We start from the raw sequence: 27,313 nt of genomic DNA on the forward strand, positions 1-27,313 counted from the left end.
TTTAATAAGGAACATCAATTTATTTCTCAGAGTATGAAGCTGGGAAGTCTAACATCAAGGTGCTGGCAGATGAGCTTTTGGTGAAAGCCCAGTCTCTGCTTCCAAAATTACACTTTGAGTGCTATGTCTGTCCTCATATGGTGGACAGCAAAAAGGTGGAATACTTCTTATAATCAGTGGTTATGTTATAACTGCTCACGGGTAGCATGTGATAGAATTGTATAAAAACCTTCCAATGATCCTTTCTAGTTAGAGGAAGTTGGAGGTATAGCTCAGTGGAAGAGCACTATTTAGCACGCACAAGGCCCTGGGTTCAATTCTAGAACCAAAAAGGAAATAGTTATCATTCTTTTTTTTCATCTGCATAATCTGCACAAATGTATATAATTTATGTAACTTTCTACTGTAAACTAAATTCCCTCACCGCTGGGAATGTAGCTCAGTGGTAAGCATGCAGAAGGCCCTGGGTTCAATTTCCAGCACCACAAAAAATAAAATTAAATTAAAAAATGGAAGACAAGTACATTAAAAGTGTTAATAATCATCGCCAATGTCCAAAAATTTATGCTCAGAATGGTGAATAAAAGTGCCTAGTTCCAACAGCGAGTCTTAATAGCCATCTTTTAAATATTTGTTAATTTCAAAGATGTTGTATGTTAAATCACCTCGAGATGTTTTTGAGATAACTATAGATTCATATACACTGAAAAGAAACAATACAGTGAGCCTATTACCTTCTACCCAATTTTCTCCAGAGGTAGCATTTTCCAAGGTGACAGCACACTATCACAACTAGGATGCTGGAACTAACATTATGATACAAGAAATAAATATACTCTGTCTTTGTCCCTAGTTACTGGTACAGAGCTTATAAAATTCCTGGAATTTCTTGAGTGACAGAAGCATCTTTTATTGTCTATTAAGTTCCTTTCACCATCCCAGGAATTTATAATAATGAGATAACTACTAGTGGATCCTTAAATAGCTTCAGGACAAGGTCTAGGAGCCAGAGAAATGAGTATGATTAATGGATTGGAACTTTCAACTCCACTCTTTCAGTTCTGGGGAGGAAAATGGGTTGGAGCTTAAGATCAATCACCAGTGACCAATGATTTCACCCATCATGCCTATGTAACAGAGCTCCATAAACACTCCTAAGCAATGAGGTTCAGAGAGTTTATGAACACATCCAAGTGCCAGGAGGGTGGTGCACCCCAACTCCCTGGTAAGTTGGAGAGCTTCACCCAATGTACCTCCTCATCTCACTGTTCATTTCTATCCTTTATAATAAACTAATACTATTATAGCATATTCCTCAGTTCTAGAAGTTGTTCTAGGAAACTATCAAACCTGGATATGGCGGGGTACCCCCAAATTGTAGCCACATGAGACAAGGTGTAGACAACCTGAGGACTCGATACGTGGGACTAGCATCAGTCTTAAGTGTCTGAGCCCTTAAATGTGTGGAATCTGATACTAACAACCAATAATGTTGGAACTAAATTAAACTGCTTAGACAACCAATTGACATCAGAGTCAGACAACTGAAGAATTAGTTGGTGTTGGAAAAAACATCTTAGATACAATCCTGAGTCTTACTCAGATTTCCCCAGTTTTACCTGTATTCATTTGTACAATCAACCACCACAGTCAAAACACAGAACAGGTCCACCATCACGAGGATCCTGCATGCTACCACTTTCTTCACATACCACTCCTACCTCCTCCTCAATCTCTGCTAATAACTGATTTGCCCTCATTTTATAGAACTTTATCATTTCAAGAACATTACATAATAATATTTGCTTTGGAAGCCAGGTGCTGGTGGCTCACACCTGTAATCACAGCTACTTGGGAGGCTGAGATTGAGAGGATCAAGGTTTGAGGGGAGCCCAGGCAAATAGTTTGAGAGACTCCATCCCCAAAATAAACAGAAAAATTGACTGGAAGTGTGGCTCAAGCAGTAGAGTGCCTGCTTTGCAAGCATGAAACCCCGAGTTCAAACCCCAGTCCCACCCAAAAAAAAAAAAAATTACTTTGCAAATTATATATTTGATATGGAATTAGTATACAATTTAGCAACAACAAAAAAAAATCACTCAATTTAAAAAAGGCAAAGGATTTGAGCAGTCATTTCTCCAAAGAGGATATACAAATAGCTAATAAACACATGAAAAGAAGCCCAACATCATTAGACATCAGGGAAATGTAAATCAAAAGCACATGAGATACTTCATACTCACTAGGAGGGCTATACTCCAAAAGAGAATTACATGTCTGGCAAAACCACAGAGAAAAGATAAAATGATGCAGTTTAGAAAGACAATTAGGCACTTCTTCAAACACCATACGACCCTGCAATTCTACTCTTTAGGTATTCACCTAACAAAAATGAAAGTACCTATTCACACAAAAACCTGTATACAAATGTTCATAGTTATCATTATTCATAAGTAAAAAAGTGGAAACAAACCTACTATCCATCAACTGGTGAAACTGCAATGAAATGACTTGGAATGGCAATAGAAAGAAATGAAATACACGGACAAAACAGGTGAACCCTGAAAACATTAAGCTACGTGAAAGACCGCAGTCATGAAAGACCACACACTGTATGATTCCATTTTATAAGAATTGGGCAGAATCTGCAAACATATAGAGAGACAGTGTAGATTGGTGGTTGCTAAAAGCTAGAGAGAATTTGGAGTGACTGCTCATGGGCCCAGGGTCTCACTCTAAAGACAAAAAAATGTTCTTAGATTGCGATGGATAGACTCTGAATATACCAAAAACCATCTATCGGTACACTTTTAGTGGGTAAAACATGTACTGTGTGAATTATTCATCAATAATATTTTTAATTTTTCTGTGGCACTGGGGTTTGGACTCAGGGCCTCATGCTTGATAAGCAGGTGCTCTATTGTCTGAGCCACTCTGTCAGCCTCAACATTTTTAAAAAGAATGTTCCATAAGTGGAATTATAAAGGGTACACAACCGTTTGGGATTAGCTTTTTTCACTTAGTTTAATTATCTGGATCAATCCACGTTGCTGCACATATCAATACTTCATTCTCACTCCTTTTAATTTCTGAGTGGTATTCCATTATACTCCAGTTTTTTGTTTGTTTTTGGCGGTACTGGGGTTTGAACTCAGAGCTTCATGCTTGCTAGGCAAGAGCTCTACCACTTAAGCCATGCCTCTAGTCTTTAGTTCTCAGTTACTTTTTAATTAATACTGAAAATGAGTACCTTTTAATATAATGATCAAATGATATATTTTTCCTCCTGTGAGATGTGTTTTCCTATCTTTGGCCCCTTTTCCTACTTTCCCTTTTATTATTAGCCTATTATTAATTGTACAGCAAATTATTTTTCCCACCTTAACTTTCCTTATGATGATTTTTTTGAGTGGTACATGAGGCACAGGGCCTCATGCTTGCTAGTCAAATGCTGTACTGCTTGGGTCACACCGTCAGGCCATGATTTTTATAATTACATTTTTTACTTCTATGTAGTGAAATATTCTTCTATATTTTCTTCTAGTCCTTCTATGGTTAATTTTTTTATGTTAATATCTTAAATAAATCTAAGGAGTTAGGAAACATAAGAAGTTGGCAAGATGAGTCTCTGGGTCTACCAGCAGTGTGATAAAGCAGAACGCTCAGTTGGTTTGCACTCAGAAGGCTTTGGTTCTAGTCTTAGTTATACACATTTCCTAGCTACATCACTTTGGGCAGGCCACCAGTCTGTGGAACCCAACTTTAGTACTTCAAGCAATTACTTTGAGAAATAAGATTATAGATGTGAGATAGATTCTCCAAAAATGTCTAACAGCTATCTCTTTATGAAGAAAATTTAAAAACATTTTACCTACCCACCCCTGCCAGTACACACACGCATGCACATTGGGAGCAGGGGTAGTGGCATATACCTGTAATCCTAGCTACTCAGGAAGCTGAGGTGGGAGGATCACTTGGGCCTAGGAATTTGAGGTCAGCCTGAGCAACATAGCAAGACTTTTTTTTTCCTTTATTTTTTGTTAGTGTTGTTTTTGAGACAGGATCTCACTATGTAGCCCAGGCTGGCCTCCAACTCTTGATCCTCATGCCTAAGCCTCCAGACTGTTGGGATTACATGTATGTGTCCCTCTGTCCAGGAAGACTACAGCTCTAAAATAATACTGTTTCTATTTCACATGCTAATCTGGAACACTCACAAGGTCAGCCATAGAGAAGTAGCTTGCCACATGCAAATTCCTATGCCCAAAGAGGTCAGGTGACTTGCCTAGAGGCACAGGAAGCCTAGGAGGAGTTGGTTCCAGAAGTAAATCCAATTAGCTGTACCTCAACCATTTCCCCAAGTCAGAGAGCAGCATTCTTACTCAGTGGTAGAGTGCTTCCTAGCATGCACAATGTCCTGGGTTTAATCTCCAGCACCACCAACAAAACAAAGCAAACAAAAAAATAAGAGTACCATTCTTCTGATTTAAGACCTGCTAAATGGGTTAGGGGTATAGCTCGGTGGCAGAGCATGTGCTTAGCATGCATACACCCTTGGGTTCAATCAACCCAGCATACACAAAAAAGAACCTACTAAAAATAAGCAGTCACCACTCATCTGTATTTATACCACTACACTAAAAACAAAATATAACAAAAAAGCCCAAAACTCTCTGAAAAATGTAGATCCCACAATTAGGATGTGGTGGGGTTATAGCAAAGAAAGTGAAATGGGAGGGCTGAATTTCAAGTTTAGTCTCTTACCTTGCTTCCGACATCCTGGGATTTTGATAAAGGCTCCATAGTCTGTCACCATGGCAACCTAAAAGACAAAAAAAAAAATCTATGTTGTACAAATGAGACTCTTTCTTCTACAACATTTAACCTAGTCTCCCTGAACTTGTATTTGGTACTGACTTGTCTCTGTCTATTATCAAACTGCCTAAAAGTGATGTTCTGTTAGACACTGGGTTTTTTTGTTTGTTTGTTTTTTGTTTTTGGCAGTAGTAAGATTTGAACCAAGGCCTTCCCCTTGCTAGGCAGGTGCTCTACCACATAAGCCACACCCCCCACCCTCTTTCAGTTCTTTTTAAAATGCAGACTGCTGGGGATATGGATCAAATTGAAGAAAGCATGCCTAGCAAGTCTAAGGCCCAGAGTTCAAATCCCAGTACTGCCCAAAAAAAAAAGTCTTTTTAGACCAACAGATGTATGTGTATGCATTAAAAATACTTGTGAAACTGGAGTGTTCTCATATGGTATGATGATAAACTAGGAAGGCCCAAATTTCACATCTATCAAAAGCATTAAAGTTTAATGAACAAAAGGAACAAGCAGCAGAAACCAGGTAATAAAGTTATATTTTACATCATCTGGGACCGAGGCCCTCATCACAATACAGAGAACTTGACTAGTTTGGGATGGATTGTGTGGAGCATCTGTTTTCTAAACTTCAACCAGACCACAGCCTGCTGTCTTTCAATCCCACTCTTATGTTTTATTGAGACAATTAGAGAAAAAGTCAATACACAGACATCTGACAGAACCTGAAAAGATGTAATCAGAGAGAAAAAGAGTTGTCCCCAGGTCTTTTGTAGAGTTGACCTACCATGGAGAAGGTTAGAGGCTTAAGATTTTATGTAATGAACAAGCAATAGATGTTAGTGATGAAAGGCCCAGAAACCCTGCCAGATGAACTATTATCCCAGGCTCTCTTTTCTTTCACCTTAATCTTCTAGTCTACCCCTCAACCTGTGGATTAGGATTAATGTTGTCACTATATACTATATTCATCACTAAGTTCATTAATATTTACAAAATATTTAATAGTCTTACATGTGTAAAATTTGTTCTTTGCAATGCTTTTAGTTGGCTGTTTCATCTTGAGCAACTACTGTTTGAGCGTCACATAACAAACATAAGTATACTGGACAAGACAGTCCCTGCTATGTGCTCTTCACCAGTACACACTCAACACTCGCTAAATGCAGAACTGGCATTAAAAATCCTCGGGACTCTGTATGAAGTTGGCACTGTTATTTTCATTCAACAGATAATAACTGGTACATGGAGAGATGAGGTAATTTACTGAAGGTCCAAAGCTAGCAAATAGCAGAACTGGATTTCGAACTCTGAATCCTAACTACAATACAGCTGCTCTTGGGTTCCCTTTAAAATTCTAATGGCCAAAGCATTGTAATATCTGGTATCCTATCTGCTCCTGGCAACAATCCCAGGACATATATATGATAGGTTCCTATGTTGCGTATGGGTAGAATAGTCTATGTGTAGAAAGAACACAGGCTTTGAAGCAAAAGATGTGACTTTTTTTCCTTGGCAGTACTGGGATTTGAACTCAGGACTTCCGGCTTGCTAGGCAGGCACTCTACTACTTGAGTCATACCTCCAGCCTAAAAGATGTGGCTATGTGGCTTCTAATCCTAGCTCTGCCATTTCCTACCTGTGGAATATTGAATACAACCTGCCTTTCACTGCCTAAGCTCCCATTTATTCTCATTTTGGTGCCACAGATAACAAATATTGTACATAAAAGTGCCTGGCACTAGTATCTGGCACACAACATACATCCAATAATGTGCAGCTTTTTATTTATAGCCCAAGACAGTAAAGCACAAAAAGATTTAGCAACTGGTAGAAAAGTATACAATTTAGATACAAGCTAGGCACAGACCCTGAACCTCCTTCTAGTTCAGTGACTGATTTTAAGTATCATCATTACTCACTTCAATGTAAGATGGAAAAAGAATTAAAAACTTTCATTTTTCTCATTCTTAAATGGGGATACTGAGATAGAGGACCTGAACTGATTTCCAAGACACAGCATGAAGAATGGGTTACAACACAGAAGTTCTAAACTTCTGTTTTCCACTGGTGAACAAGCTATGCTGAAGCAAGGACAAACAGCCCCAAAGAAAGAGGATAATCAAGTAGATACTTAAAACTCAAGGCAACGAAGAAGGACTTTAAAACAAGACCATATTCCTTTTTTCTGGACCAACCAAAAGCACATTGACTGACTTTTGCTTCAGGATTCTAGAAAAAGGGCTAAGGAGTCTCAGGTTGTGTAAATGATATTATTAAGGAACATAACTAACAAACTTAACAGTAGCATCTGGAAGTTAAAGCCCAAATCACCTTGCTGCTGTAAATTAAGACAATCTCACTTTTCAATCACTTTTTAAGCTCCATTATAGTCTTTAGAGGTAATAACAGACCTTAATTTGGGCTCTCCCAAAAGGAAAGGTTAATGTGTTCCAGAAGAGAAGCAATCAACTGTTCAGTTAAGAAAAGGGATTCTCGCCTTTTTCCAATACCAGGTGTTTCTATCGCTATGTCTCCTAGGGTATACTCAGTTGAAATTAACAGGATGCCACCTGCTGTAGATGATCACACAGTCTGCCTGGTGTCCCAAGAATAATTACTCAAATGGCTCAGGGGAAAAAATTCAGTAATTATCTCAACTGAATTCAGGTCTTAGGTAAAATTAACTTCCCATCTTCAGATTAGAGGTAGCAATGGCCTTGAAATTTGTTCTCCCCATAATGTAAATGATGAATTTGAGGCTGAAAAACATAAGGTATTTGTTCAAAGTCACAAAGTTAGAAAGCAGAACAGCCACGATGGTGCACAGCTGTAATCCCAGCACTCAGGAGCCTGACGCAGAAGGATCACAAGCTTAAGGCCAGCCTGGGCTACATAGGAAGAGAGCCTGTCTCAGAAAAACAAACACAAAAGAAAGAAAACAAACTTTCTAACTTCTAGTATAATGATATTTCTAGCTCATCAACATCAATCTCCCCTCTGCATTTCTTTGCCTATGGTGAGGCTGAGCCAAATATCAACTCACACTGCTGTGATTGTACCCCTACCACGCTTCATAAATACTAGCAACAAGATGTCTCTGAGGATAACAAAAGGAAGAGTGCTGGCTTCTCAGCTATTCAGTCACTGCCCTCCCCCAACCCCCATTAAGCCAGTTAAGAAAAGGACTGCTAAGATATGAGCTCTACTTCCAATTTCTACAAGGCTGGGGTACGATTTTATTCCAATATTTACACAGCACCTACTATATGCAAGATACCATGCCAAGTATTGTGAAGTAATAACTTTACAAAAGAGAGATGTGCAGCCTATTTTAAAATGAGTATGAAGTAGTTACCAAGATATGAGATAACCACAGTCCCTGCCCTCTAGTAACTCACAATCTATGAGAAGACACATATACAAGTAAAAATGATATGACAGACTATAGAAAATGCTGTAACAGAATTACACAAATAAAACTGAAGAACAACCAGATCTATCATCTACCTTCCTCCTGTTCCTCAACTCAGTCAAATGAATTCTCTCACAGGTCTTTTGGTTCCTCCATGTATTAATGACAATCCCAGCTGCAGAAAGTAGACATGAAGACATTTAGAATCCCAGTTTTGCCCTTTATTAATCATTGGGTGATTACTTAACTCCTGAGAAGCATTTCCCTATCCATCAAAAGGAGTAAATGTGTTGGAGCAATTCAATTGTTATTGAATACTGTGTTCAGAATGATAGAAGCACTAATATACATAGGCTCTCAGCTTTTTTTTTTTTTCATTTTAATGTAACTGGTCTTCCTTGTAAATATTAGGCACTTACTAAATGTTCACTGAATGATATTCTGCAAAGCAGACATTCTACTACTTGAGCCACGCCTCTAGTCTCTTGGATGATATTTTGTAAGTAAGTTTCTTGTTTCCAGTTTATCATGAAATTTGTCTTTCCCTAATTCCAAGTCATTTCTAAAGTATCCTTTTACAAAGTGTGCTCCTAAAATAGCAAATTAGAACTAAAAGTTCTCACTGAACATTTTCTCAGACCATCCTTTCTGGTGGTAATATATAAAACCTACACTAATTCAAGGCCCATCTCAGGTAAGAAAAAACTGCAGGTCAGGAACCACCTTAGAAATCTGAGTCAGCCTACAGAGGGCAGACCACTCTTTTTCTGTGCAGCACCTGACAAGGGAGGGCTTCATGACCAGAAAAAAATCAATTTTACCTCCAGTGTCACTACATACTTTTTCTGACCTCTGGTACCTCACTATCCACTTTGAAAATAAGAAAAAAGAACAGAGTTGTTTGCTATTTGTCAGAATGTTACTAGGGTCTCACTATATAGCCTGGGCTGACCTTGAACTTGAAATACTACTGCCTCAGCCTCTCAAGTGCTAGTATTATAGGAATGCATCACCATGCCTGGCTGAGTTACTATTCTTTGTAGCTTGACTGCTACATTACAAGTTGGGATCAACTTAACAGATGTCAAGAGCCACTCAATTATACATAACTGACTGACAAGAGCACAGTGTATCCTCAAAGACCTCACACATTATTAGGACGTAAAATTTTTGTCAATCATAAGGTATAAATGCCAGAAGAATGGTATATTTAAAATACTGCAGGCACGCATAAGACACTAAAAACCATTTTGGGGCTTTACTCTCACTTTAAGAGGAGAGAATCCCCAGCACTACAAAACAAACAAACAAACAACAACAAAAAAAAACCAAAAGAGTGAGACATCATTAAAGAATTCATGTCTATCATTTTTATAGATACCTTATTTTTACTCATCACAGTAATAGTACAGAAGTAGTTATAACCATTTAACAAATGAGAAAACAGGCTCAAAGATATTAAATGACAGTCTCAAGGATCACATATCAGTAAATAAAAGAGCTAGGACCAGAATCCAGGATGTGTCTGCACACACGTCTTTCCCCTAAAGATCAATCATTTAGTCAGTCACCAAATATATCAAGCTTTTACTATTTTCTACCTATCTACCTGAAACTGAAATGTACAATAAAACAGTCTGCCCTCATAGAGCTTAGTGTCTTATGAGGAAGGGAGATATTAAACAAGTACATAATTAAATAAAGGCTGGACCTATTTATTTATGGTAGGTTAAGGTCTTTGAGAAAATGACATTAGGACTGAGGACTAAAAGAAGTTAGTGGGAAAGTGGGTGACTAGAAGGAACAGTATCTTAGTTGGTTCATATTGCTATAACAAAATACCATAACCTGGATAATTTATAATAGAAACATATGGCTCACAGTTCTGGAGGTGGGAAGTTCAAAATCAAAGCACAGATTTGGTGATAGGGCCCACTCTCTACTTTCAAGATCACACCTTGTTGCTGTGTCCTCCAGAGTGAAGGAACTCCGTGTCCTCACAAGATAAAAGGGACAGGTTAAAAAGGCCAGGTAACTCTCTTGAAATCCTTTTTTAAGGGCATTGATCTCATTCACAAAGTGGTCTGAATGGTTGTACATTCACCAAAATTCACACAGAAACTGAATACTCAATGCAATAGATTTAAGAGGTGGAGCCTTTAGGAGATATATTTGTCAGCTTTCTATTGCTGTCTCAAAATACCTAAAATAAATAACCTAAAAGAAGGAAAAATTTATTTTGGCTCAGTTTCAGAGGTTTCGGTCCATGGTCATTTGTGCCTTTGGCAAGGAAGAACATCCCAGCAAGGAAGGTGTGGTAGAGCAGAGTTGTTTACCTGATGGCAGTTAGGAAGCAAAGACGAAGAGAAAGAAAGGACAGGGGCAAGACATAGCCCCCAAGGGCATGTCCCTAAGGACCCACAGCCTTACCTAGGTCCCACCTCCTAAGTTTCCATCACCTCCCAATAGCTCACCAAATTATTAACCCACTGATGGATTAATCTATATACGAGGTCAGAGCTCTTGTGATCAGATACTTCTCAAAAGCCCTACCTGTGAACACTGCCACACTGGGGACCAAACCTTGAACACAAGAGACTTGAACTTTCAGAACCAAACCATCATAGGAGGTGACAAAGTTGTGAGGGCTCTTCCCTCATGAGTACCTTATAAAAAAGCAGGATGCAGCAATAAGGCAACATCATGGAAGCAGAGACCATCCCTCACCATGTACCAAACCAGTTCACATTTTAATTTTAGGCTTCCCAGCCTCCAGAATTGTGAGAGATCAAGAAAACTGGTGGGGAGGGCCGTTCTGGGGGTTGAATTCAGGGTCTTGTGCTCGCTGAGCCACTCTGCCACCAAGATGAATTTTTGTTCTTTATAAATTATCTAGTCCCAGATATTTTGTTGTAACAGCACAAATGGACTAAGACAAACAGTGTATGCAAAAGTCTTGAAAAGAAAGTAAGCTGAGAAAGTTAAGAGCTGTAAGGAAGCCAGTGTGGCTGGAGCATGAGCAGAGTAGAACAATACAACATTGTCAGAGTAGACAAGGCCAAGAAATGGAAGGGTCACAAAAATGAGCTTACATTCAAGTAAATTGAGAAGCCTATAAAGAGCTGTGAGAAGGCAGCATGCCAAATCTATTTTAGGGCTGACCACATTATTGGGGTCAAATCTGGGGCCTCTTGCATACTAGTCAAGCATTCTACCACCGAGCCACATCCCTCCAATCTATTTTTAAAATGTAATTCTGATCCAATGTGAAGAACAGACTGAAGAGGGTCTACAATATACGCAGGGGTTCTGATAAGGGCCAAGCAAGAGATGAAGAGCTTGAACCAATGGGGTGCCAAGGTGATAAAGAAGTATACAGACTGGAGCTAGGACCACAGCTCAAGTGGTAGAGTACTTGCCTAGCAGAAAGAAAAAGAAATAAACAAAAAAGAAAATATAGACTAGAGATTAAAATTGAGACTTTTAAATTAAAAAAAATTAAGACTATGGATGAGGGAGAGAGGAATGAGGGAAAATGCATTGCAAGCACATTTGGAAATGTCACAGTGAGACCTCCTGTACTGTTGTATGCTAATAAAAATGTTTAAAAAAAACTTATGGATGGACTGTAAGGAAGAAAAAATTAAGATCAAATCAAAAAGTGAAATCAAGAATAATGCCCAGATTTCTAGCTTGGATACCTGAATGGATAGAAAGTTCCATTTGCTGAAATAGAAAAGGCTAGAAAAGAAACGGACTTGGTGGAAAAAAACTTCAAAAGTCAGTTTAAAACACAAGTTAGAGATGCTACAAGACACCCAAATGAAGACGTCAAGCATGCAGTTAACGTGTATAGCATGGAGAAAGTGCATGTGGTCACCGAATGCTCCATGGCCTTCCCATTTAAACCATAATGCTCAAGACAGTCTTCACCATCTATTCTTCCTTTTTTTAAACTTGTTTTGTTTTCTTTACTCACCCTTAATCTAGTCTTTTTCTCAATCTATTCTTAATACACTATAAATGGGGGATGGGGGGGGAAGGTTTCAAAGTGCAAAACAAATACCTCTCCTTGGAAAATAGTGTAGAGTGCAGGCAAGTTTTCCATGGTCTCAGGCCTTCCCGAATTCATCCTTAATGTTCTATGGTTCTTCCATTTCTCTTCTGACAGTTAATTCAAGTGTCCTGTCACAAAGAAATAGAAAACAATTAGAGAGACATCTGCATTGAAGAAGACATCAGTGGGGCTTTTGGTATAGCCGAGTGGCAGAGCACCTGCCTAGCATGATGCATGAAGCCCTAGGTTAGATCAGCAGTACCTCAAAGAACAAAAAAAAACCAAATGTGCAGATACTTCATGTCTAGCTTCTAAAAAATAATACCATTAGACTGAACACCATGTACTTTTATCCAAATCTCTTTTGTATTCAAACCATGGAGAGTTTTGCAAATCTTGACCTCATTTCATTTTGTTTTGTTTTCTTCTTTTTGGCAGAACTGGGATTTGAACTTAAGGCTTCATGGTTGCAAAGCAGGCGCTCTATCATTTGAGCCACACCTCCAATCTATTTTGCTCTGGTTATTTTAGATATGGAGTCTCACAAACTCTTTCCCTGGGCTGGCCTCCAACCATAATCCTCCTGATCTCAGCCTCTAAGGAGCAAGGATTATAGGAGAGAGCCACCAGCACCTGCTTCATTTCTTTTCAATTTGTTATTTACCTTTTAAACTACTGGTTTTTTGTTTTGTTTTGTTTTGAGATGAAATCTAGTTATATTGCTCAGGCTGGCCCTGCACTAGTGCTGAATTCCTGGGCTCCACCAATCCTCCTGCCTCATCCTCCTGAGTTAATAGTTGAAACTACAGGAATGATCACCACACCTGGCTGCGTTTTGTTCTTTTTATTACCATTGTTGATATTCTTTTGCCAGGGGAAGACTTTTGGGAAAGGAGGGAGTATGTGTGCCTGGATCTCAAAACAAGGTATTACAGTAAAAAACTTAATATTTCTCAAGCACTTACTATGTCCCAGTACCATGCTAAGCCTGGACATGTAGTATCTCATTTAATCTTCAAAAAACTGTTGGTTCTACTATAATTACATTACATTATATTAAGAAAATCAACCACTCTGGAAAAAGAATTTGGAGGCTTCTTAAAAATCTAAACATTGATCTACCATATGATCCAGCAATACCACTCTTGGGGATATACCCAAAAGAATGTGACACAGGTTACTCCAGAGGCACCTGCACACCCATGTTTATTGTAGCACTATTCACAATAGCCAAGTTATGGAAACAGCCAAGATGCCTCACTACTGACCAATGGATTAAGAAAATGTGGTATTTATACACAATGGAATTTTATGTAGCCATGAAGAAGAATGAAATGTTATCATTCACAGGTAAATGGATGGAACTGGAGAACATCATTCTGAGTGAGGTTAGCCTGGCCCAAAAGACCAAAAATAGTATGTTCTCCATCATATGCAGACATTAGATCAAGGGCAAACACAACAAGGGGACTGGACTTTGATCACATGATAAAGTGAGAACACACAAGGAAGGTATGAGGATAGATAAGACAACCAAAAATCTAGATGCATTTGTTGCCCTCAATGCAGAGAAACTAGAGCAGATACTTTAAAGCAACTGAGGCCAATAGGAGAAGGGGACCAGGAACTAGAGAAAAGGTTAGTTCAAGAAGAATTAACTTAGAAGGTAACATACATGTACAGGAAAGCAATACGAGTCAACTCCCTGTATAGCAGCTATCCTTATCTCAACTAGCAAAAACCCTTGGTCCTTCCTATTATTGCTTATACTCTCTCTTCAACAAAATTAGAGATAAGGGCAAAATAGTTTCTGCCTGGTAGCAAGGGGTTAGGGTGGGTGGGTGGGGAAGGGAGGGGGCGGGGGAAGGGGGGAAAAATGACCCAAACATTGTATGCATGTATGATTAAAAAAAAAAAAATCAAAGCTTCCAGTGGCTAAACTACTAAGATTAGGTGAGAAAGTCAGCAAATGAAACCTGGCATGGTGGCATGCTCCTGTAATACCAGTAATCCCAGCACTTAGGAAACGGAGGCAGGAGGATCATGAGTTGAAAGCTAGCTTAGGTTACATAGTAAGATCCAGTCTCCAAAAAAGAAAAAGCCAGTAAATGGTAGAGTCAAACTTTGTCAAACCACAGAGTCCATACTCTTAGCCATCATGCTAGGAGTTAAATCTGAGGTGACAGAGAGGGGAGGATAAAGGAGAATGAGTGAATGAATTCAACTATGATATACTGTAAGAACTTTTGTAAATGTCACAATGAACCCTCAAAACAATTATATAAAAAAAAATAAAGATTTTCTTAAAAACCTGAAGTGACTTCAGAAAGAACAAGGAGAGCTCACTTTTTCCTGATAAAATTAAAACACACTTGCTCATTTTAGTTCAGACAATACCTTAATAATGAAAAAAAAAAATACTGCCCATAATTCAATTTGGTTTATAGTCTTCAGGATTTTCTTTTCTTCTCAGTGCTAGGGATTGATCCTAGGGATTTGAGCATGCTAGGCAGGTGCTCTGCCACTGAGCTACATCCTTAGCCCCTTTTCAGGCTTTTTTTTTTTTTTTCAGTATTGGAGTTTGAACTCAGGGCCTACACCTACAGCCACTCTACCAGCTTTCTTTTGTGTTCATTATTTTCGAGATACTCTCTCAAGAACTATTTGCCATCGCTGGCCTCAAACCTTGAACTGTGATCTTCCTGATCTCTGCCTCTGGAGTAGCTAAGATTTCAGACATAAGCCACTGATGCCTGGTCACACCTTTTTTTTTTTTCTTTTTTTTAAAACGGGATCTCCCTATGTTACCCAGGTTGGCCTTGAACTTGCAATCTTCCTGTTTCAGCTTTCTGAGTGCTGGGATTACAGGCTTGTACCACCCAGAGGACTCATACATTTTTTTTCAAAGCCTACACAGTAATTCATTATCAGATCCACCAAATTTATTTAACTATTTGTGAAATGTGTCAAAATGCAGATTGCAATTCAGTATACAATTGCAATCAGCTGATACACCTGATATTGTACATTTTCAACAAGGTCTCAGGGGAGGTTGAGCGCTTTAGAGGTGGAAGGAACCTTAGAGATACTCTTGCTCAGCCTCCTGGTTTTAAGTAAAGAAGAAACCGGCAATCCAGTGGCTCTTAGCTATACCCCTTTCTTCTGCTGCACAAATCACCGCTAGGTAAAGATAAATCTAATGGCACTGTCCTTGGTTTTCTTTTTCTTTCCAATTTTACTTGATATCAGTAATACCTGAAACTCTAATTGTCTTGGATTTTCATAGGCTTTCTTCTCAACCTCTGCTGTTCCCCCTCACTTCCAGAAGATAATTTCCTGCCCTACTTTTAAAAAGTCTGATTTACAATAACCATCTATTAAGCTGACAGCTTCACTTGAAATGGAAATGAAAGAAAACCCTGTAAGACTTCCAAACCCTTGTTCCCATGTCCCAAGAATGGCTCTGTCCTCAAGTTCCATAGGATAATCTTTTTTGTTGTTGTTTTGGGTTTTCCTTTGTTTTTGAGACAGGGTTTCTCTATATAGTCCAGGTAGGCCTTGAACACATCATCTTCCTGCCTCAGCCTCCCAAGTGCTGGGAATAAATGAGTGCAACACCACACCCAGCTTCCATAAGATAAATCTCTCTCTCTCTCTCTCTCTCTCTCTTTTTAAGGTATGAGAGATTAAACCCAGGTCCTCACACATGCTTGGCAAAGACTATGCCATAGAGCCCCTAATCTTGTATCCTTATAATAAACTTGCCCTTTCTGCTTAGGTCAGCCAGAAATGTATATTTTTAATTACAACCACATAGAGCCTGACATGGTGGTTCACACCTATAACCCTAGCACAGAAATCATGGTTTGAGGTCAACCTGGGCAAAAAGTTAGCAAGAGTCCATCTCAATAAACAAGCTAAGCCATGGTGGTTCACACCTGAAATCCCAGCCACACAAAGAGGCATATGTAGGAGGATCGTGATCTGAGGTTTGCCCCTGGCAAAAACATGACACCCTGTCTGAAAAATAACTGAACCAAAAAGGCTGGAGGTGTGGCACAAGTGGTAAGGTGCTTGCCTAGCATGGGCAAGGCCCAGAGTTCAAACTCCAGTGAAAAGGAAGGAAAGAAGGAAGAGAAGGAGGAAGGAAAGAAGGAAGGAGGGTGGGAGGGAGGGAGGGAAGAAGGAAAAAAGGGAGAAAGGGAAGGAAAGGATACATAAAATGGAGGCTGATTTGTCAGATCTTGAAATATAGTTCATAAACAGGTTAATTCCAAGTTTCATAGCATGGTTGAATCCTGCTTCTTCTAGTTCATAGCTAAGCAATTTCATCTCTAGCCCTTCCCTTCCCTCTGTCCAGTATCTCTCATCTCACATCCCAGAATAGGTGGATGGTTCTATTAAGATTCCTTTTTTATCCCTACGATGCTTAAAGCATCAATAGCGAGGTACAGAATCTGTACCAGCAGCTAGGACATATTAAATGAGCTCCATTATCTGTTCCTCTCCACACAAAGTCACGGAAAGAGCAATAAAAACCGAAATAAACCTAAGTTGTTCCTTACATACATATGCTGTGACGAGAGCATAAAAAGCTAAGTTTAAAGTTTTCCTGTTTCCTCCTCCTGTAGAAAAGAAGCCTGAGAAACCCCATGCAATTCTTTAAGAAGGAAATGGGCATGCATTTTTAGGAAAAGCCTGAAATATAACACTAACAGGTTTATGATTTTAGTAAAGTAGATGTTTGCTGTTCTAAAAAATAAGATTTAGGGCTAGCAGAGTGGCTCAAGTGGTAAGAGTACCTGCCTAGCAAGCGTTAGGCCCTAAGTTCAAACCCCAGTACCACCAAAAAAAAAGAAAAAAGAGCTGGGCACTGATGGCTACTCAGGAGGCAGAGATCAGGAGAATCGTGATTTGAAGCCAACCTGGGCAAATAGTTCCTGAAACCCTATCTTGAAAAATCCCTTCACAAAAAAAAAAAAAAAAGAAGAAGAAGAAGAAGAAAATCACAGTTTGAAGCCAGCCCAAATAGTTCACAAGACCCTCTCTCTAAAAACCCCTCACCAAAAAAAAAAAAAAAAAAAAAAAAAAAATAGGACTGGTGGAGTGACTCAAGGTAAAGGCCCTGAGTTCAAGCCCCAAGACCGCAAAAATAAGAAAAAGAAAAAAGATTTTTGTTGCTAATGTTAAGTTTGGATTTTGGATTTTTTTTTTTTTTTTGTCAGTTAGCAGTACTAACTGAATAGAATTCTAAGGACATTGAGAAGAATTTGAATTGAGGAGAGTTAGCAAACTTTTAGCTAGAATATGAGCAAAGACAGAATAATGACTCCAGAGCCTTCATTCTTTTTTTCCTCATAGTGCTGGGAGTTAAACCCAAGGCCCTGAGCATACTAGGCAAGTGTGCCACTACTCAACTACACATCCAGCACCAGAGCCTGCATTATTAACTACTTCACACACTGCCTCAAAAAGAACTCACAGAAACCAGCTGTGTTGGTGCTCACCTGTAGTACCAGTTACTTGGGAGGTAGCGGTCAGAAGATTACTTGAGCCCAATTCAAATCCAGCCTGGGCAACATAGTGAGAACCTGCCTAAAATAATGATGATGACAAAGAAATAAACAAAAATAATTTTAAAAAAAAAATTCATAGTTCACATCTAAATTCTGTGAAAACAGCTCTTAACACTAACTAGTCTTATCATTGGAAGAACAAAGGAAGGGTAATTAGGACATTGCTCGTGAAGATGCTAGGATGCACAGGTCTGGATCCATTCATTCAAACCTGAAACCAAGGACTATTTTCTATTTGATTTTATGTTCCAGGTGCCTGGTATGCTGCAGGTATAAAAGTTATTATCACAAAGCCTCTGTTTTCTTCCAAGCTATCAGCTGTTCCTTTTTTCTTCACTGTTCTTCCAAGCCAGCTTAGTTTCCACAGCCCACCACCATCCTAAGCCTCCTTTAACGCTGTCTTCATAGCTTACCTATCTGGCAACACCCCTACTGTAGTAGGGTACAGTTGCAGACACAGTTGTCTTACTGTATGAAAACCACACAGATAGAGAAGGGGGAATAGATTCTGGTCTAAAGGATACAGAAGAAGGAACTGGGTCCCAAGCATTGTTGGCTAGGTCAGCAAATACAGACAAATACTGAACTAACTGCAGGCCCAACTTTCCTCCACTCCACCAAACTGTATTGTAATGATAAGATACTTCCTCCTTTTCAAACTCCAGTAAGATCACATCGAGAAAATGACAAGATGCAAGGAACAGGAATAGGAAGAAGGCAGGAAAAGACATGAAAGACAGACGCATTAAGTGTAAAAGTGGAGGGGTGGAATAAAATAAAAATTAAAAAAAAGTGGAGGGGTGGGATATAACTCAGTGGTAGAGTGCTTACCTAGTATGTGCGAGGCCCTGGGTTCAATCCCAAGCACTGCCAAAAGGCAAACATTGGTACCAGTCCCCAAGACCAGTACTTACTTGATTGCCACATACTTTCTTTCAGTTGGGTCCCTTCAAAGGGACTAATATTAATATATTAATATTATATTAATATATTAATTATATTAATATATTAATATTAATATTATATTATATTATAATATAATTAATATTAATATTATAATATTAATATTATATTAATATAATTAATATTATATTAATAGCTAATATTTAAGTGTTTCATTAATTGCCATTACCTATCTGACAACAACCCTACCCTGGTAGGTTACAGCTGCAGACAACAGAATCCACTGTAGCTAGGTGAAGCAGAAAGAGATTTATTGCAGGTATCACAGAGCATCCAACATTATTGGAAACACTTCACAAACAGGCTTTAGCAGAACTTCCAGTAACAACTCCTAACCACCAAAAACACCAACTGTGCCATTATCAAAAAATGGCTGGGTGTGTGCTAATGCCTGTAACCATAGCTACATGGGAGGCATACGTAGGAGGATCACAATCCGAGACCAGCCCAGGCAAAAATATAAGACCTTATGTGAAAAATAACAAAAGCAGAAAAGAACTGGGGGCATGTCTAAAATGGTAGAGTGCTTGCTTAGCAAGTGCAAGACCCTGAGTTCAAACCCAATACTGAAAAAAAAAAGAAGAAAAAAAAAAGTAAGTTATGGAGGGAAGGAAGGATGAATGGAAGGAAAGATGGATGGATTATGGCTATCACTGCAGGAAGCCACCAACCCAGGAAACTGTTGACTGGAGAAACTGACTGTTAACTGCCATATTCGTCAGCAAAGCTAGATGCCTCATACCCTCCTTCTCTTTACATTTAATTCTGCTCCACATTAAATCTCATCTCAGGAGCAAGGCAATCTAGGATATAGTCTTTGGCTTTCTAGGCTGGAACATGTGCTTAGCAAGCCATATTCACAGTCCTTGCCAAACATGAATGGGTTTTCTCCATGCACACAGTAAGCAGCCTGATGTGCTGGGGAAAATTTTTTGCTCTGTTTTGCTTTTTATGAGAAAGGCTCTCATAGCCCAGACTGGCCCGGAACTTGCTATGTAGCCCAAGCTGGTCTCCTGCTTTACCACCTTAGTGCTGGGATTACAGCTGTGCATTACCACGTCCAACTTAAAAAAAAACCGAGGGCTAGGCACAGTGGCTCAAGCCTGTAATCCTAGCTACTCAGGAAGCAGAGATCAGGAAGTCTGCAGATCAAAGTCAGTCAGGCAAATAGTTCATGAGACCCTCTCTTGAAGAAGCCCAACACAAAAAGGGGTGGTTGGAGCAGTTGAAGCAGTAAGAGTGCCTGCCTTGCCGGCGTAAGACCCTGAGCTCAAACCATAGTGCCACCAAAATAAATAAATAACCAACACAAAAAGGACCAATAAAGTACCTCAAGTGGTAGAGCACCTGCCTGGCAAGCATGAGAACCTGTGTTCAAATTCCAGTACTGGAAAAAAAAAATTGAGATGGGGTCCTCCCATGTTGCCCAAACTGTACCTGGCAATCCTACATTTCTCTTATATAAATTCATTCTCCCACTACTGCACTGACTTTTAAATCTTCTGCAATATTCACAAATCTCTGGCCTTGTTTTACTCTACAGTCTTATACCTTCCTTTACAGAGAAAATAAAACCATGACACGGGAGCTAATTTTCAATACCAATCATAAAACCTACATCTACAGCCTTCATTTCCTTCTTTCCTTCTGTTAAATGGAAAAACTGTCCGTCTTCCTCAAGCTGATCCCCCCTGCCTATACTTTGGATCCCATCCACTCTTATGTTCTCAGAAATCTTATACTATCAATAACCCAATTTCTCTCTGATACATTTAACTTCTCCATTGCTCTCTCAAGTGAATCCTTGCTAGCCCTCATCCCCTTCAGTGCCTTTCTGTCCCTTTTCCTTTATGGAGGTACTAGGGTTTGAACTCAGGGCCCAAATGCTCTACCACTTGAGCCAAGCACACAGCCCTCCATTTCTATTAACATCCACGAGAAATATGATCTAAATTGATTTTCTCCATCTCCTTGCTCAAATCTGGTTTCTAGGACCATCACATCAATAAAATAACTATTGCTAAGTTTACCACAAGCTCTACAAAGATATTTTTCAATCCTATATTATTTAAATTCCAAGAGCTTCTATCACAGACCACTTCTTTGCTTCTAGGACATTTTTTTGGGCCCTCCTCTCTATCTCTTCCTTCTGTTTCTCCTGTAGGTTCATTCATATGTTCTTCCCCCAATAAATATTGAAACTACTCAAGGTCCTAACTTAGTTGATTACACCTATGGCTTAATTATCACATATGTGTAAATTATCCCCAAATTTATATTTCTAACACAAATTTCTTCTGAGTGCCAAAGATGTATTTCAAACTGCCGCCGGGATGTCAGCAACGACCATTCCCCACCACATACACACACAATCACAAAGAATAAAAAACTGGTCTGTAGTCATCCAATGTCTGTAGCTCAGTGACTAACACCACCACCTACTCAACTACCTAAGCTGGAAACCTAGGAGCTCTGATTCCTGTCTTGAATCCATCACCAAATCCTACCCATTTCACCTCCTCCATGCCTCTAACATCTAATTCTCTACAGTTCCAGCACTATCAGTCCTGCTGACATCTCTGACCAGGATCACGCACATCCTAACGGGTCTATTTGCACTACGGCTCCCTTCATCACTCCAACCTGTTCACACCAACCACTAAGCCTGTGGGATGAATTCACTTCCCCCACAGGAGGGAAAGCTCTCAGTTGTTTCCTAACAACTTTGAAATAAAAGTTACAAATTCCTGCAGGTATGATCTTTGCAGCCTCCAGCTTCATCTTGCACCACACTCCCCTTCGTTCTTTCTATATGGGCCACACTAGCTCTTTGTGTCCTTAATCATTTTCCTCCCAACTCTCAGGTGACCTCTGCACGTGCTGTTCCGTATGGAACGTTCTGCCATCCCCTGTTCGCCTAATTAGAATTCTTCCATCAGATACCTGCTCAGGCCTCGTCTCCTTATTTTAGACACGCAGCATCAGGTACCTCCTCTGCCTAGCACTTCCATTACTAGAGAGATAATTAACGTCTGTTTTACCCCAGCTCTAAACCCTCAGATCACGAGGTCTGTAAACATTGTGCCCCCCAACGCTCTGCACTATACGTATCACACGATCGAAGAAGGCCCGGTACACAGTTATGAGTCTCAGATTTTTCAACAAAATTGTGCTCTGGAGGAGCCCAGCATTTCCTCCATCACTGTCTCTCTCAGGGACATGGATTTGGACTGCAAAATCCGTGGCAAAAACAAGTCGGCCTCCTCAGCCAAACGGAGCACTGAAGGAGGCTGGGAAACAGGCTTTCTCCATGAAAATTTCGGGCACAGAGCTGGGCAGTAAGCGGCTGGGAAAGAAAGTAGCTGCCTAGGGCCAACAGCCGCAGCGTCTGAGTCCCGACGCCAGCGACCTCCAAACTCTGCTCGTGCGGCCAAAGAGACCACTTACCAATGCTGGGAACTCGGGGGCCCGCCTCCCGCCCCTTGCTATCACCGCCTTCGGGAGAGAACAGCAGGTTCAGGCCGCACCACTGTGGCGTCGCCTCCAGACACGAGCAGTCACCCACCCCGACTCGTCCTCATACTTACTCCGCATCTGCTCTGGATTGCCCAAAACGCCAAGCCCACTCCGCGCTTCGCACCCACAAGACACAGCGCGCCTAGGAGGGACACCAGCTCTGCCCACCAATCCTGGACTCGCTCTCGTGACGTCAGAAAGATTTGCCCAATAACATGAGATTACCCAGAGGGCGGTACAGAGAAGAATGTTGACATTCGATTGGTTTCTCTAAGCCGGAAGTTCTGGAGGAAGGACTAAGTCGGAGCCAATGGTGTGACGCCTGAGGCTGCCGGCGCGGTCAGTGGAGGCGCTGAGCGGAGCTGCTGCCGCCATGATAGAACAGCAGAAGCGCAAGGGCCCGGAGCTACCTCTGGTCCCCGTCAAGCGGCAACGGCATGAATTGCTCTTGGGAGCGGCGGGGTCGGGCCCCGGAGCCGGGCAGCAGCAGGCGACACCGGGAGCTTTGCTGCAAGCGGTAAGTAAAGAGGCAGGGGGCCTTCGGCCTGCAGCTCATCTCACCCTCCTCTGAGTGCTGTACCGGGAGATCCAGCACTCCGGGGGCGGAACGAGAGTGAACCTGAAATTAAAACAGATAACACTTTTTAAAAAGCACCCAGTATCTTGTGTATGTTCCGTACACTTCTGCCTTTCTGTCGCCCTGCGAGGTACTTTGAGAGTTACTTAAAATCAGGACCCAGTGTTCCGCATTCTAAATCATCCTGGGATTCAGCATAAAACAGACGTTAAGAAAAGCTGAAAGAGTGGGTGAATTAGTGAATGAGTGAGGGAAGCAAGAAAGGAATGTTTTTGGCTCACTTTGGGAATTTGGGCAAATTGTTTTTCCCATTACCTCTCCGCGCTAATATTATTAACAACTAACATTTATTGACTTGTAAGTATATGAAGTCTCCATTAATTTTGGCAATAACCTGTTAGGAACGTTATTTTCCCGTTTTGTAGATGGAAAAACAAACTCTTAATTTAGTGATAAGTTTTGAATCCTACTTCAGGCTCCTAATTACATTTGTTGTAAAATACAGTGGTCTCCTACCATGCTGTTAGGCTCAGATTAGAAACTATATGTGCTCTCAACTACTCAACCCGCCTGCCAGCAAGTCCTGCAGCCATCCTCCTCAAAATGTCCAGATAAGCTGGGCAGGCAGCCTGTAGTTCCAGCTACTGGGGGAGGCTGAGGCAGGAGGACTGCTTGAGCCCAGGAGTTAGAGGCCAGCCTGGGCAACATAGCAAGACCCTATCTCAAAAAAAAAATAGGGAGTCTGAGGGTTGAAAGTTTGAGGCCAACCTGGACTACAGAGTGAGACCCTGTCCAAAAAAAAAAAAGAAGAAAGGAAGACATATAGAAAATATATGCAGAATTCTCCACTAGCCATTTTTGTTAAGGGTTCCTTCAAGATAGCATCTCAGGAACTATTTGCCTGGCCTGGCTTGGAACCTTGATCCTCCTGATCTCTGCCTCCTGAGTAGCTAGAATTACTGGTTTGAGCCACTGGCACCCAGCTTACTACTACTTCTATCACATCCATCACTACCTCCTGATCTAAGTTATTATCTGGCATTATTGCAGGAGAAACCTAACTGGTATTCCTGCTTCTGTCCTTGTATCAATAATCTATTATTTATCTAGCAGCCAGGAGAATCTTCCTAAACGTTAGACCATATTACCCTATACAGAAAACTCTCCAGTGGCTTTTCATTTCATTCATAGTAAAAATAAAAATCCCTGTAATCATTTCCTGTCATTACCTCTCTGATCTACCAGTTTTCCATTGCTCACCCTATTCAAGGCATACTGATTTACATGCTCCTGCCTCAGCAATTGTATTTGTTGCTCCCTCTGCTGCAGTACTCTTTTTCCAAGTGTCCACATGGTTCACACACTCAGCTCCTTCCAATTTTTGTCCTGATACTACTGGTTCATCAAGACCATCTTACTTTAAATTGCAGCACCCTGTACTCTGGGACCCATACTCCTAGCCTGTGTTTGTCCATGATGCATACCACTATCTATGGGTTTTACTTGTTTTCTTTCTCCTTACCAGTCTCTCCCACTTTCCTGCTAGAATGCAAGCTCCATTATTTGTTTTGTTTTACCAGTACCTAGGACAGTGCCTGGCACGTATCTCTTAATGAATATACTACATGAGTATGATTAAAGTACGTTATACGCATGTGTGAAAATATTATCATGAAACCCATTATTTTGTACAACTAGTACATGCTGATAAAAATAAAATAAGTAAATAATCTGGGAGCTACCAAAGAGATTGGAGAGCTAGGAACATGGCTGAAGTGGTAGAGCCCTTGCATAGCAAACCAAGCTCTGGGTTCAATCCCTAGTATGGGGGGAAAAAAAATTGAGGATTATACGTAGTACATTTGTTCTTCCTATTTAACAAGTATGAAAATCAGCCCAGATTTAGCTGAATTGCCAAGCCTACGCTTAATGTTCAAAACTATAATCAAAACTTTGCCAACTGAGCCTAGTGATTCACGACTATAAACCCAGCAGCCCAGAATCCCAGAACTCAGTAAGCCAGCAAGCTTGAGGCCAAGTTGGGCTTCATAATGAGACCCTGTCTTTAAAAAAAAGAACAAAACTGTGCCTAATAATCTGTATGCTGCAGGGTTGTTGGGAAGGCCCCTTCATTCATTCATTAAATGAGCCAGAGACTAGGAAAAGTGTTGAATGACACAGGCAGGGTCTTCACACTTGCAGAGCTTTATTTCTGTAGGGGAAAGGACAAAATATGTGAACAATTACGTGAGGAAGATAATTTCAGGTAGTGATAAATTCTGTGAAGGGCTATAGTGGAATTAATGGAGGGAGGGGTTGCATGCTACCTGAGTTTGAGTAACTTTATGAAGAGGACATATTTGAAAGAAACCAAAACTAGGGAGAAGGACTCTTGTCAGGAACAACTTTTAGGTTTAAAGATCCTGAGGCAGAAATAAATTTGATGTGTTGAACAATCAAATGTTGGCAGCGGAACAAGTGCAGAATGAAGGAGTAGAGTCAGTATAACTGGTAGCTACTAGACTGTCCAGGAGAGTAGCAAATTAGAGGTATGAGATACATGAGGAAAGCTGCCATTGTGTAACTCACTTGAAATCCACTCAATCATTGTTTGCATTGTTTGGTCTTTTTACTCCATTCTCCATCCCCCATTTTTGCAGCCTCCTTTGCCTGTATGTCTTGACTGCCTCATATTTCTCTTGTGTTTAGGGACCTCCAAGATGTTCCTCCCTTCAAGCCCCCATTATGCTGCTCTCAGGACATGAAGGAGAAGTATACTGCTGCAAGTTTCACCCCAATGGATCCACCTTAGCATCTGCAGGATTCGACCGACTTATATGTGAGGCACTGTTTTTTTATCTGGAGTAATTGCTTTCTGCATCTACATCAGCAACATAAATAACATGGGTAACATGCTAAAATCAGGGCATAAAAGTGCTGATTGCTCATTTGGGTGTAGAACTCAGGCTCCATGTGGTAAATGCAAAAGGAAAGAACTATTTTGCAGGTTGGAAAGTGATTTGCTGTGGTTGGAAAATATATTCTCCATGGAAGAAATCTTGAACTAATTTAGCAGAACGAGCAATCTAGGTTTAACAGGTTCGTGGAGTTATGAGGAAAGGAGGGATCTGAGGCCCTCCTTGATCCACACTCATAGTCCTAGCATATGAGAAGAAAAGAGGGGATCCTAAAGAGGATCACTTAGATACTCTGCCTGGACATCATTAATTTCTGCTACCAGATTTCTCAGCTACTAATTGGGAATACTCATATTTGAAAAAAAAAGTAGAAAAATGAGATTGGGGCTGTACCTCAATGGTAGAGTACTTGCCTAGCATACACAAGGTCCTGAGTTCCATCCCCAGTGCTACCCCCAAAAATAAATAAATAAATAAAAATAAAATAGAAAACTAACTTGGAGGAAGTCATGAGAAAAAGCAAGAGAGAAAAAGGTAGTAAGATAATAGAAGTGTCTGACTTCTGGCTTCATTTCCTCAATTATGAGATAATCATATTGACTCTTTCTCCATTAATTCTGCACTTCTGGATGGGTGATACTTGTCTTCACTGCCTAAAGGATATTTTAGTTCTATGATCCTTATACTAGTGACCAAGCATCTGAAAGGCTGGGGGATCTTTGTAAAACATCCATGGATTACTGATGTGCTTAATTTCTCTTTTTCTTTATTTAAAAAAATTTTTTGGCAGCATTGGGGTTTGAACTCAGGGCTTCACACTTAATAGACAGACGCTTCTTACTGCTTGAGCCACTCTACCGCTCACCTGCTTGAGCCCTTTTTTATGGTGGGTTTTTTGAGAGAGGGTCTCAGGAATTATTTGCCCCTGGCTAGCTCCTGAGTAGCTAGGATTATAGGTGTGTATTTTTGTTGTTGTTTGTTTGTTTTTGTCAGATTCTGACTGTATAGCTCAGTCTGGTCTCAAACTTGAGATCCTCTTGCCTCAGCCTCCCAAGTGCTGGGATTACAGGCGTGCACCACCACCCCTGTTTGTTTGTTTGTTTGTTTTAACCAAAGTGATTGTAAAGTTTATTAGGAAAGAAACACACTTGCAATAGATTGAAAGCACGTTGTCATTAAAATGAGAATGAGAACAACCCACTGCTGCTTCTTATGGGCTTAATTTCATCAAACTAGAAACAGTTTTGTTAGCAGAAAAATAACTATGGTTTTTATATTCATATGTATTTATCTTATGTGTATATACATAACACTCAGCCAACTTCAACCCTTGCTAGATCAAACTCACTGAGTCTAACAATTGTGACAGCTCATTTACTCCAGCACCTGGTGTGTAGTAGGTACTTAGTACATGCGAAATGAATACAGAATCATTGGCATACAGTCCTTGCCAGGTGACCTTCAAGTTGT

General features: G+C 40.3%; 2 protein-coding genes across 6 annotated transcripts in view; one reads left to right on the plus strand and one right to left on the minus strand.

Moving 5' to 3' along the window:
- Zcchc17 (zinc finger CCHC-type containing 17) overlaps positions 1-22,522 on the minus strand; it is a 52,216-nt gene extending 29,694 nt beyond the window's left edge. The window contains exons 1-5 of one of the 5 annotated variants that reach the window (XM_074080734.1): positions 22,420-22,483; positions 17,801-17,888; positions 12,303-12,421; positions 8,332-8,411; positions 4,765-4,822 (exon numbers count right to left, since the gene is read on the minus strand). In XM_074080734.1, the coding sequence (XP_073936835.1) occupies positions 4,765-4,816 (52 nt within the window). In that variant the 5' untranslated portion in view covers positions 4,817-4,822; positions 8,332-8,411; positions 12,303-12,421; positions 17,801-17,888; positions 22,420-22,483. Of the gene's footprint in view, positions 1-4,764; positions 4,823-8,331; positions 8,412-12,302; positions 12,422-17,800; positions 17,889-22,279 lie in introns of all 5 variants that reach the window. The other 4 variants (XM_020163088.2, XM_074080733.1, XM_020163086.2 and 1 more) reach the window with 4 other exon arrangements.
- Positions 22,523-22,667: 145 nt separating this feature from the next.
- The window catches only part of Snrnp40 (small nuclear ribonucleoprotein U5 subunit 40), a 31,867-nt gene continuing 27,221 nt past the window's right edge, over positions 22,668-27,313 (plus strand). The window contains exons 1-2 of the mRNA XM_074080732.1: positions 22,668-22,865; positions 25,635-25,764. Coding sequence (XP_073936833.1) covers positions 22,722-22,865; positions 25,635-25,764 — 274 coding nt within the window. The 5' untranslated portion in view covers positions 22,668-22,721. The remainder of the gene's footprint in view (positions 22,866-25,634; positions 25,765-27,313) is intronic.

Source organism: Castor canadensis, chromosome 7 (assembly GCF_047511655.1).
Source record: "Castor canadensis chromosome 7, mCasCan1.hap1v2, whole genome shotgun sequence".
NCBI lineage: Eukaryota > Metazoa > Chordata > Mammalia > Rodentia > Castoridae > Castor > Castor canadensis.